Source organism: Octopus bimaculoides, chromosome 2 (assembly GCF_001194135.2).
Source record: "Octopus bimaculoides isolate UCB-OBI-ISO-001 chromosome 2, ASM119413v2, whole genome shotgun sequence".
Lineage (NCBI taxonomy): Eukaryota > Metazoa > Mollusca > Cephalopoda > Octopoda > Octopodidae > Octopus > Octopus bimaculoides.
In genome coordinates, this window is record NC_068982.1 from 129,609,367 (window position 1) to 129,622,596 (window position 13,230).

Here is a 13,230-nt window from a genome sequence, read left to right on the forward strand (position 1 = left end):
CAACACTTGAAATGTGCTTTTTATGTACCACCAGTATGGGTGCTAATTACGCAACACTGACATCAGCCACATTGATGGGTCTTCTCAAGCATGACACATTGGCAAAGGACTCGGTCACTAGTCATTGCCTCTGTGAGGCCCAAAATTTGAAGATCATGTTTCACCACCTTGTCCCATGTTAAACTATTAAAATAATTTTCCATTTATTTATCAAATAATTTGGTCTCCAACACAGCCAACATTGATAACCACTAGGTATGGTTGAATCATTAAGAAACTCACTTAGTAACCATGTAATTTTAGGTTTGGTCCAACTGCACATCCTCTTGGGTATGTCTTTTACTACAGCCCAAGGCCAACCAATGCCTTATGAATGAATTTAGTAGATGGAAACTAAGTACATGTGTGTTTCCCAACCACTTGACAATCAATAGAATAAATACCAGACTTGAAAAATAACTACTGGTGTTTATTTATTTGACTAAACCATTCAAGCTAGTGCCCCAGTCTGGCCAGAGTCAACTGACAAACAGGAGATAAAAAAAAAAAAGGTATTGAATCCTGGCTATAAAGAAATTTATAGAATAGCATCTGTTTAATAAAAGAATAAAAGTAAAGCAACAAGCTGAATATCCAATATTTTATTTCTTAATTAGATTCAGTATAATTTTATAACAAGAATGAATAAATCCAACAAAAGAAGAAACTTCTGAACATTCAGAGAAAAAAAAAAAAAGAAAAAAAAAGAGAGAAATTGAAAAGAACATACCCAGATTAGAATAAATGTTGTTGATAGAAGTAGAATGAAAGACTGAACAAACCTTGTTAGTGTACATAAAATACACTTTATGAGAAGTCAAAGCCAATAAATGCTGTCAAATAATTTATTTCCCTCAGAGTTAAGGAGACTGAATATAGTATATTGCTCAGAATTGTTACCAATTTAAAGAATAATTCCCTAAATTATAAGAAAATAAGAAAAAAGATGGCAAGATGAAACAAAAAAGTGCTAGTCATATGCATAAGTCCAATATTTTTCAGTGAAAATACAAGTGATACTAAGTGTACGTAAGTGAAAAAATGAATGGATCTTTGTTGGTTTGGATGAGGTGGGTTCAGTTTGATCAACTGAATTACCTGCTCACAAATTAGCTTGTAAGTGGTTGGGCATTTTGTACCTTTAATGTAATCCTTAAAGAGAATTAGCAAGAACAGTATATGTGCGAATGCTGTATCTTTGAAGTACAGGTACAATCCATCTGGTGAGCTTCCAGAGTTTCCATCAACCCAATTTCACCCACGAAGCTTGGGTTGAACCAAGGTAATGGTAAAAGACACTTTTGTCCAAGAAGCTTTGCAGTGAGATTAAACACACAACCTTGTGATTGTGAAATGAACACTTTAACCATTTGGCCATGCTGTGTCTAAACACAATTGTACAGAGAAAGAAATGGTTTTAAATTAAATGAACAAATAAAAAAAAAATATTCTGAACAAGAATCCAAGAAAAAATGACAACAGATTCATATGAAAATCCAAGATTTAAACAGAATTCACTTATATTTATTAAGTTCATTAAGAATTAGGATCTATCCCTCAGTTGATTATTGTCTTGTTATTCCTATTTGAAAAAAGACAAATGTTTATATTCACAAAGAACAAACATATTTTATGATATTAAAATTATGATAGAATTGCCAATATTTAACATACTCAGAAAGAATTCTATGTTTATATATTTAGAAGTAGAGACAAAAGGCAAAACTATATTCTAAGTTTCTAATCATAAATCTTTGGTAATATTTTCAATAAAATAATGATGACAGGTCCAAAACAGAATATCAATTTCTTTTTATCAAAGTAAAATACTGTTACAAGGCATTAAGTTGCTTACACTTAGTAGAAAACTTGAAACAAAATCAATTCTTCCTTGATATTAAATGAATATATATATTACACACAGAAGCTAACTGTTCAGAAGAAGACTGAGTTTCATGGTAGAAAAATTAGCTAGGGTTCAGTTAGCCCATATGTAATTTTTCTTGTATGATTTACATGCTAATTTGTATTAAGTACACTAATTTTTTTGTTCAGACTAACACTTTTATATAAATGTGTGTGTAAATTTTATCTATAAAGGATCGACCTCTTTGGATATTTCCATGGATTTCAAAAGGCAATTTGGAAGCTATTCTAATAGAAGACGATACTTTTTCACACAGTGAATTTTGTTTATTGCTATTACAAACAGCTATTTTGAATGCAAGAACAAAAGTTTGTAAGATATTAAAAAATAAATGTTTCAAATTATCCTCACTTCTTCAAATACTCTGTGATGCAAAGATAAATACTACATCGCAAATACATTTAATAATATGAGAAAGATTAAATTTAAAAAGATGTTTGCAAATATTAAAAGAAAAGCTTTAAGCCAAAATGTTTTAAAGTGAATCATATAGGAAAATCATCATTATCATAATAGCAATTTACTTTTAGATGGTCATACTTATAGAAATAACAAGAACCAGCTGAAGGCATCAGCTACTAGAGCAATTACTTGGGATACCATGTTCCTAGGGGTGTGTATGTGTGTTCCATCTCATGTGTTGTTTACCTATAACTGTGGTGAAGGGAGAGGAAAGTTTTTGTAAATATATTTATAGTCATCCATGAAAAAACAAAAAAATTTTTGGCAATTTTGTCAATAAAAAATGATGTGAAAAAGATATCGAAGGTGTGAAAAGACATTTTCAGATCAAAAGTCAAGGGAAAAAAAATGGTTTTAGTTAGGATAGTTAACACTTTTCCCAGTTTCTGTTCTTTTATTTTATTAACAGAAAAATTCATTACATCAACAAGAAGATCTATCTTTGAACTTTCACCATATATCCTCCACTCAAATGTTTGTAACAAAAATATGTTGAGATCATTGCCAGCAATGTAGATGCTTCTCTGCCTACCTAAATTATATTGATTGAAAGACTAAGATGATGCTGTCTTTGAACTTGTTCCCTTAGCCTGTGTATTGTAATAAACATTTTATTCTGACATTCACCATTTCCCACCCCTCTTCTGAAAATTAAAAGTTATACATTTAAAAGTTGCTTAAATTCAGCTTGCCAGAGGTGCCAGCCTTGGCCTGGCCCTGTAAATATCTTAATATAAATAATTAAAAAATGATTTTAAAGCCATAGTTGAAATAGTATCATTTCGCAAACACCAAGGATTCACTGGACTAGTGAGTAGTTCCAGTTTTGGGAACATGAAAACACAATACTCACAGCTCCCTCGACATGATGTTGGTCATTTTTACAAGTAGCTTCCACCTCAGAGGGCCTGGCACCCCTTTTCGTATTGTAGTGAACTGTGCTGAGTAGAATACACATTGCACAGATCAATAGAATATAAACTTATGGTCCAAAAGTTCTTTAACCATTTGACCAATTTACTTTTCCTGCTACATATAAATAAAAATAATTTATAAGTCCTGTAGAATTACCTGTTTATCCAATGATATTTGAGGTATTTTTCACTTTTATAGAATAAATGTACACACACACACAAAAAGAAAGAGAATATTATCTATATATATGTTTTTATATTAATAAAATTAACAATATTCACAGGAAATCAATATTCAAAATTTCTGAAAGATATGTTTTATATGACACAGTAATCATCAGGAATTATAATTAAATTAATATTATCTAGATGACAAGTATTATAAATTTGGTGTGAAGAAAAATCTTAGAACCTTAATTGCTTTCTTATACCAATGCTGTTAAACAATTATAAATTATAATACATTTTGAAATTAATTGATTACATCAGTTTATCTACCCTAAAAATGTATATAATGATAATATTTAACTGTTTGCAAGTTGCATAGAATAAAGAGATTGTAGAGATCAATGACAAAAAATAGTTTAATGAGAAAATATTTCTTTTAACATTAGGTTCTAGGCTGATAATCAAAGGAAGAAATAAATGAGATCATGTGATGGACATCATCAATAAGTGAAATATTGTTACAACTATTAAGAAATAAAGGACCATGATGAACTCAAAAATAGAATCATAACTAAATGGATTTTTTAACATATAAATCAAAATAATTCTATTGCAAGAGGAATTCATAACAGTTAAGTTATATTTAAAAGGGAAATGAAAGAATTTCAATTTTGGACTGAAGATGTCCAGATAAAATTCAAATAACTTTATTTAATGACTTAATAATTTAGGGGACAATATGAATAGATTTTATTTGAAAGACTTGGATATGTAGCTATAGATGGGGAAAAAAAAATTGAATTCTGTAAACGATATCAGCAATTCTTTATCTCATGTGTCTCGTCTTCTTTTGCTTAGACCACTGAAAAGATCACAGGACATGTGACAAAAGAGCTTTGAGAAAGAAACAAAAAATATAATAAACCTGTAATGCTATTGCATATATTCCAATATCAGAAGTGAATAAACTAAAGTAATATTTTCAAAATAACCACTTATTGTCAATATTTATCTGTAATGTATATTTTTCCCACACAGGTATGAATTAGACAAACGCCGGCAGCAGAGCCTAAATAATAATACTTTCTAATATAGGCACAAGACCTGAAATTTTGGAGGAAGGAGCTTGATTACACTGACTCCTGAGCTCAACTGGTACTTATTTTACTTGCTCTGAAAGGAAAGACAAAGTTGACCTTGGCAGAATTTGAAATATGAATGTGAAGAGCTGGAAGAAAGCCACTAAGCATTTTGGTCAACATGCTAATGATTCTGCCAGCTCACTGTCTTAATAATAATAGTAAATAGTTGAATTGAAAAGAATATTCCAGCTCAAGAGAATACCATTGACCACTAAATAGATAAAAAAAAAATACCAGTTATCTTATGGTCAATTGAATGATAAAAGGATATGTAAGGCTTAATTATAGTGAAGGCTAAAAAAAAAAAAAAAAGGCTCACATTTTATATCACAACCATTCAGATTACATGACAAAAAATTATACAAATGATTTTTTTTTTTTGATGAAGTACAAGGAAAATCTTTTAACAGGGTTGTAAGGTTCACTCTCTTGTGTAACTGGTACTTATCAATTCCTGTGTACCAGGGAGAACAAAGAAGATTTGGTGGGATTCTGAGTTGAAAAACATTAAGTCCAGTTCTCTCTATGAGATTAAAATTTCACTGTCAGTCATTGATTCCTCAATTAAATGTGGAATCTAAAGATTAAAGTGGGAGGAAAAGGAAAATCGTGGTGTTTGTAATCTTCCCAAGATCATTAGAGAAATAACTAAAACAAAAGTTCCATATTGGAACTGAAATCAGGACACTTGCCAAACAGAATGTCAAAACAAAGTAAATATGTTTTGTAAAAAATATGAAACATTTAAAATTCAATGAAACTATTTTTTCTTGCATGTCAGATTTCATAAAACAAAATTTAATATATAGAACTGTTTAGCAGTGAAAGTTAAGGTGAAATTTTTTGAAAACTTTGATATCTAATATCCATTGGTTGATATTGAGACAGAGTGAATGAGAGTGATTTAATTTATGATTCAGTTTAGTGAATAAGAGTCATTTAGTAAAAGGTATGACAAAGTTTAAAGACGACAACAATAAGATAACAAGATAATACAGGTAAGTTTTTTTTTTTTTTTTAAAGTTTTTGAAGTAGGCAAAGATGCTGATTCCCACATCAAACTCAACAACAATACACAAAATTGAAATGAAACACACTTGCATTCACGCATACACACAAAATCACTGAATCAAGAAATACAAATATTTTACTAATAAGCATGGATTTTGACATTTTCCCTAAAAAAGATCCAATTTAGTTGTAGATAACCATTATACATTTCTAACATTCATCAGTACAGTAATACCACCACTAGTGTTAGATCAGGCCAGAATAATAATATAATACATAAAGAACTATTTGTTGTTACTTTGACCAAATCATGTATTTAACAAAAGAAAACATATGAAACATTCAGCCTGAGACCATCCCTGGTTCTAAGATTCAAACTTCTTTTAAAGTGGTCTAAATTTAAAGCCTTTCTTCATAATTTCATGTTAATTTATGTTCCAAAAACCAATATAAGTTATTTTACTAAATTCTTCATTTTCAAAATTAAAACAAAGGAAGGGTGCTGGAACAGAAATATGGTAACAAAAGCATTAAAGAATTTAACAATCCATTGATACAATTCTAATCTATTACAGAAAGATAAGCATTTTCTAAAGCCCAACAACTAAAGTTTAACCCTTGTTTCATGATGCTATATGAATCACAGATGAAATACACCAATCAGATAGAAACATCTGAAAATATTACCTGTCCGTTGCAAGAATGACAAGCCAGCAGCAGATCTGATCACAAAAGTATTAAGTTGGTAGCCCAAATTAGTACCTACTCTATTATACTTTAGAAATGAGAAATGGTTATAATTAAAATTGTGATTTTTCTTTACATAGCTTAACTTATGTTATCAATCTATTGCTGTGAATTTAAGGTTGACATTGGTATGTATCAGGTAGATTTTGAAAAATAACTTTTCACTGATCTAGTTAATGTAATAAATGGCCAAATAACTCTGAAGTCAGTCCAATTATCTCCTTCAGTAGCTGTTTAGAACTATTCACCTCTGGTCAGTGAAAAGTTATTTTTCAAAATCTACCCGATACGAGTAAAGTAAGTTCGTGGTACTTAATTTATTCATATCTTTTGGGTAACATTAACTTCTTAAGTAAAAAACGTTTGTCAATCCCATACCATTTTGCACAGTATTTTTCATATTGCATGTACAATGGATCAGAATTTTTTTTTTTTTAATAATTTACTTTTCAACTCAGTGATTCTAGTAGCTAAGGTATAATTTTCTCTTTTCTAAGGAAAGAAAATAGTTTTGTCACCAACAAAAGCAAATATTCTTATAACCTTCTTTCAGATACTTTACTACTTCTTTATTATATTTTTTATGATAATGGATATCATTGAAATAAAAATACTATCTGCTTCTTGTCTTAGCATAACTACATAATTTCAAATGCAACCCATCATATTTTAGTAAATATCCCTATTTACCACCGAAAACTTGTGACCCAGTGTTATCTGACATTTCCTTTTTATTCTTTCATGAAAGGTCGCACATAAAATGTCAGATATTAACATTTCATAGAACACAAGAATGTCTTGGTTCTATTTGATTTGACTCAAGCTGATGAAAATTATCACTGGTCCAGTGACAAACTTCACTTTCTTCAATCACACTAACTAAATGACCATAAGAACTTCTTGGAGGAGAAACTTTAATGTTCAGAAGGATAAGGAGTATAAATTAATGCTTTCATATTTCTAATATCTATCTCTCAGACAAGAGCGACTTCTAGGATTTACCACAAAAGTCAACTACTGAACTAGCTATCACACAGCTCTATCATTTTTTTAGTGTTTGAAAATTATTTTCAAAAAGAAACAAAAATAAATTATTATTACTATTGTAACTCATATTTTTTTGATTAGAGGCAAAGCCGAATCAACCAGTATATTACTGATATATATTTTATTAGTCCCTGGAGAAATGAAAAGTTGAGTCAAAGCTCAAATTGGATATCAATGATAATAATTAGAATAATATTGCAAATGAATGAAAAATACATGAGGTCAATCTTAATTTTTGATGTGACAAAATTCAAAGACAAAAATGGAAACAAGAAAATGTAGTATTGAAAATACTAATGACATTGTTTATCTTCAAGTGAAAGATATGATAAAAACGACAATTTTATTAATTTCACCAAAAATAAAAGCCAAAAAAAAAAAAAAGATTAACAGATGAAGTAGAATAGGAGAAAGAAAAATTAAAGGTGGGGGTTGATAATATTTTAAGGCACATTTCATAGATAATCTGATCCTCATTCTTACCATTTAGGAATATTAGAAAAACCAGACAACCCAAAATAAATAATAATAGGTCTCACATTTTAGAAGAAATAAATATTCAAATAAGGATAGACACATTCACCAATCATTGAACATACAACCTGATATCAGACTAATCAGCAGCATTATAATGCATTGGTTTGCACTAATTAAATCACGTGAGCCAACTGAGTGACTCATAATATTCCAGTTTTTTTATAAACTATGACTTTCAAGAGATATAAACAACCAAGCACACACACATATATATATATTATGGACAACCCAGCAATTTCTGTTTTTTTTCTTCACCCAAGATGACTATAACACATCTGATCTTTTGGCCTCATTCAAAATGCATATGAAGATGTAAAGCAAACATAAAAGCAATTTAATGACACATTTATGACAATGGATACAATATACAAGTAAAAGTAATCAGGTATTGTTAATTGCAATATTTCTAAGGAAATATTCTTCTAATGAAAGATTCAAGAAAATATATATGTATATATTAAAAAAAATTTGTTAGGTTTTTAAAAATCAGTTTATTTTTCTTTCAAGTTTTAAAAAAATAACCCCTAAAAGTGTACATGGATAACTATTTTCACCTTAGTATGACAATACATGTTCTACTTTATATATCTTAAGGTTTTAGTTTTCATTGTCTTTTGAAAATGCTTTCTTGTAATAGACCAATGAACAAAAATAACTCATTCAAATGCATAAATAAAATTTTTTAAGTGTGAAAACAATTTTTGGGGGGTATATCAACAAGAAATTTAATTCTTGAGTTGATAAAACTGAAATAAAATAATCCTCCTTGAACATTATAAAAAACATGATTGAATCCATTCAGTCACATCCCAATGGTTTGAGGAATTAATCCTAAGAGAGTTCCAAATGTTTAGAAGAGGTTTATGTTGGCATTCACAGGTTATTGAGAGTTTCTTTTTTTTTTTTCAAAATTTCTCATTTTTTATTTTATTTTTGGTTTTAAATAAATGATATCAACAAGATAAGATACATTCAAATAGATATAAATAAGTTCTGGAGATTGTAAAATATGAAGAGATTTTAAATAATAAAAAGAGGGAAAAAAATATCTTAAATAAATGGCAGCACATGGAATGGAATTAAGAATTATACAGTTCTGGAATCTTGCAATTCCTTCCCACCCCCAAAATATCACAGAAGTTGGCATCAGCATGTTGACATTTCAATGTTTAGCAGGGAGAGCCGTGTCTGCAAGTAAAAATGAAAATATATTCAACAAGGATACAAAAAGAGGGGAAATGTGTGTAATGATAATATTAAGATTGTTTAAATATATTCTTAAATTCAAAATAAAATGTTACTAGAATAAGAGTGTGTGTGTGTTAGTATAAGCTCAAACAATGAATAATCCAATGTATTAAATGGAGAAGGTGAAAAAGGAAAGAGCCTCAACCAAGCTTTAAGAAATTCTAAATTAATCTTTGAAAGGAATTTATATTATTGCTGGTCCAGGTTGTTGATTCTTATTGATTACAAATGATAAAGAATAAATGAGTCAAAAGTAAATTACACAGCTTAGCAGCAGGTTGAACTAGATTAGTATAGAGCAGTGGTTCTCAACCTTGGGCCATATGACCCTTGGGGATCCAGATAACATTTTGCTGTTAAAGTTTATGTGCAACTAATTGGTTATACTTCTACAATACACAAAGTTTTAACCATCACACACATGATTATGTGACCGACCAGGCTATCAGATGTTATACATCACTAGTTACAATGTTCTTTTGCATTGTTTTAGCCTTGAAATGATGCTACTCCACTGGCGAGCAGACCAACAATCTCCACTGATTGAAAGTGGACTGCAGCAATGTGAAATGAAGTGTTTTGCTCAATGTGTCGCCCAGTCAGGGAATTGAACCCACGATCTAGTGATCGTGAGTGCAACAGCCTAGCAACTAGGCCATGCACCTTTAACAACCATTTTATACAATTCCTCACATTTAATTATAAAAATACAAAAGGGAGTTTTTTTTAGCCTCAAATAGCTATGGGGGTCCGCCCGAGTAAAGTGGGAATCAAAAGTTTCCATAGGTAAAAAATAGTTGACTACCACTGGTATAGAACAAGAACAACCCATGCAAGCATAGAAAGGTGAACATTAAATGAAGACAAAAACAGTAAACCTATCACTAGAGAAATATCCAAAAAGAATTTATTATCATGTGCTGAGTGGTTGGTGTTAAGAAGGGCATCCAGCTGTAAAAGTCTTTCCAAAACAATCACAGATGTTTGGTGCAGGCTTCGGCCTGGCCGGCTCTTGTGGAATTGTCCCACCCATGCTAGTATTGAAGACGGATGCTAAACGATTATGATGATACCATATATAACTACACTGTATTTCATTTCCTGTATTCTATTAAGATATTTCCTTCTTTACATACATGACACACAAATTTTTCTAGATTTATGACCTAAATATCAAGATAACATTTGCATGGATGTTACAATCTGGATGTGGCAAATCTTATATCTGACAAACATAAACAGTGTAAATTTTCATTGGAGGAAACTGAACTAAAATTTGTACAGTTCTTGTTGGATAAATCTCATTTCAAGTTTCTTTGTAAGGCAACTGAAAATTATTATTAGTTATGGTAAATACTTGTATAGTAACAAACATTTGTTTATCACGATTATAGTTACTTTTTAATATTTCAATGTCAACACAAGCTACAGAATGTTTAAAAATAAAACATACTCCAAGTCTGTCAAATGAAGTACTGATGTCATCTGGTTCACCTTCCAATATCTCTTCAGGATTAGGAGCACAACTAGAAACAATATTGGTTGTTGATGAAGTGTTCAAAGAATCAGAAGATGCATCATTGTCTTCGAGTTCCTGGACGATTTCTGTTTGTTGTTTCACAAAGTTAATAAATACCTACAACATTAGAAATAAAGCGATAATTTACAGAGTTGAAAATCTGAATTCTAGTTTTAATTTTCAATGTAATATTTTGAAATTTTCTGTTTCATTTTAACAAATTTTTCATGCAGTTTACAGAAATATCTGGAAAATGTCCAACTAAAAAATTCTTAGCATAACAATACTGAAATTTCTAACAACAAAAAGACAAGCAAGCAAAGGTGTAATACATACATTATCTAGAGTATTCTGACTGACAGAATAGTCTTCAATCTGGAAATCTCTTTGAGCATCTTCAAGCTTAGAAAAGATGTAAGCTAGAGAAATAGTCTTCGACTTAATTTCATACTGAAGCATGTTAATGTGTTGCTCCTGAGGGAAAAAAAAAATATATAATGAAAAAAACTTTTAAGTTAGTCTCACCATCAGGTGCAGACAGTAACAATAGTTACACAAACATTTTCTTTTTTTTAACTATCAGCGACAGAAAGACAGCCCTTACAACACTTTCTTTTTCAGGGCTGCTGATACTGATAGGAAGTAGTTATCTTTAAACTAGAGATCTGGCCTGAGTGTTTACAACAGAGTGAATGCCATTAAAGGTACCCAAAGGTTATGTGGAAGGGCCAAACTGGATGATAGAGTAAAGCCTATCGTCTAAGAACTCAGAATGCAAAGAACCAGAGCAAATATCACAGGGTCTCCTGTTTGATATTTTAACAATTCCACCAATCCCTTGCTCTGATATGGTTCTTTATTTCATTGACCCCACCAAAAGGATGGAATGCAAAGCTGACCTTACAGGGATTTGAGTGGTATTTTGAAACTAGATAAGATGTACAAAGGTGGTGGGGTTGCACCTAAGCTGTACTCCACAGTTTGCAAGGAATGAACTTTTATTATTGAACATATACTGAATAATACCAACTCAGAAAATAAGGAGGATCAACAAATTTTATATCATCACTATATCCCATTTAAGTCATTAAACTATTTAAAACCCATTAACATGTTACTTATAATACATAATTTTTAAACTCTGAAGAAAACTAGTATAAAAACAATTTTCTTTTGAAAATTTCCTGATTATTACAAGATAAACAAATTATTTCTGATGATAATGAGAATATTTTATAAATAGGAACTTTTTATAATATGGTAACCCGGAAAATATTTTTTAATTTACTTACCTTAATTTTAGCATTAGGGAAATTTTTATCGATAAAGTGTTTGACGTTCAAGCAATTTCTTTCGTAGTTTGGTCCCCTAATACGAATTACAAATGTGTAGCCATCACCATATTTATTTTTTAAATGTTGAGTACTGCCAAGACATTTGAAGCTGCCATTTACCATAATAGCTAGACGTGTACAGAGAGCTTCACATTCTTCCATGCTATTGAGAGAGAGAGAAAGAAAGAGATAAAAAAGGTAAGTGAATTAGGGCACAAGAAAATTCATTAACTCTTATTTTACTGATTCAAATCATCATCACATAATTGTCCAACTCATGCCAGCATATATATATAAAATTGAAAGTAAACAGTAAATGGAGAAATATTGATCAACAATTGACTAACATCGATTATTACTTTTTAATACAAATAGACTTTATCCCATCTGACAGCCGTTTCTGCTTCCAATGTTCAATAGTGTTGCCATTGAAAATTCTGAAAATAATATTCATCATATTAAGCCTTTCTTCTTCCTGAGGTTTTTCTTTTATGTATTTTTCTTCACTCTGATGAAGCTCCATGTTCCAGATCGGATATGTTACAAAATATGATATTATTTTCAGAATTCTCAATGGCAACACCGTTGAACATTGAATGCAGAAATGGCTGTTAGATGAGATAAAGTCTAATTGTATTAAAAAGTAATAATCAATGTTAGTCAACTGATGTTGATCAATATTTCTCCATTTTCTGTTTACTTTAAATTTGATTCCTGATAAACTCATGTTTATCTTTGTCATTGCCTGTATCCTATGAGCATAATATGTTTACATATGTATGCCCATGGTTAACATAGGTAATTTGTTCATTGTTGTTGGCACTCCGTCGCTTACGACGTCGAGGGTTCCAGTTGATCCGATCAACGGAACAGCCTGCTCGTGAAATTAACGTGCAAGTGGCTGAGCACTCCACAGACACGTGTACCCTTAACGTAGTTCTCGGGGATATTCAGCGTGACACAGTGTGACAAGGCTGGCCCCTTTGAACCACAGGCACAACAGAAACAGAAAGTAAGAATGAGAGAAAGTTGTGGTGAAAGAGCACAGCAGGGTTCGCCACCATCTCCTGCCGGAGCCTCGTGGAGCTTTAAGTGTTTTCACTCAATAAACACTCACAATGCCCGGTCTGGGAAT

General features: G+C 30.8%; 1 protein-coding gene across 1 annotated transcript in view; it reads right to left on the bottom strand.

Moving 5' to 3' along the window:
* Positions 1 to 626: 626 nt before the first annotated feature.
* Positions 627 to 13,230, bottom strand: part of LOC106875941 (ATP-binding cassette sub-family A member 2) — a 155,960-nt gene continuing 143,356 nt past the window's right edge. Inside the window, exons 46-49 of the mRNA XM_014924268.2 lie at positions 12,054 to 12,258; positions 11,098 to 11,235; positions 10,696 to 10,878; positions 627 to 9,182 (exon numbers count right to left, since the gene is read on the bottom strand). Coding sequence (XP_014779754.1) covers positions 9,141 to 9,182; positions 10,696 to 10,878; positions 11,098 to 11,235; positions 12,054 to 12,258 — 568 coding nt within the window. The 3' untranslated portion in view covers positions 627 to 9,140. The remainder of the gene's footprint in view (positions 9,183 to 10,695; positions 10,879 to 11,097; positions 11,236 to 12,053; positions 12,259 to 13,230) is intronic.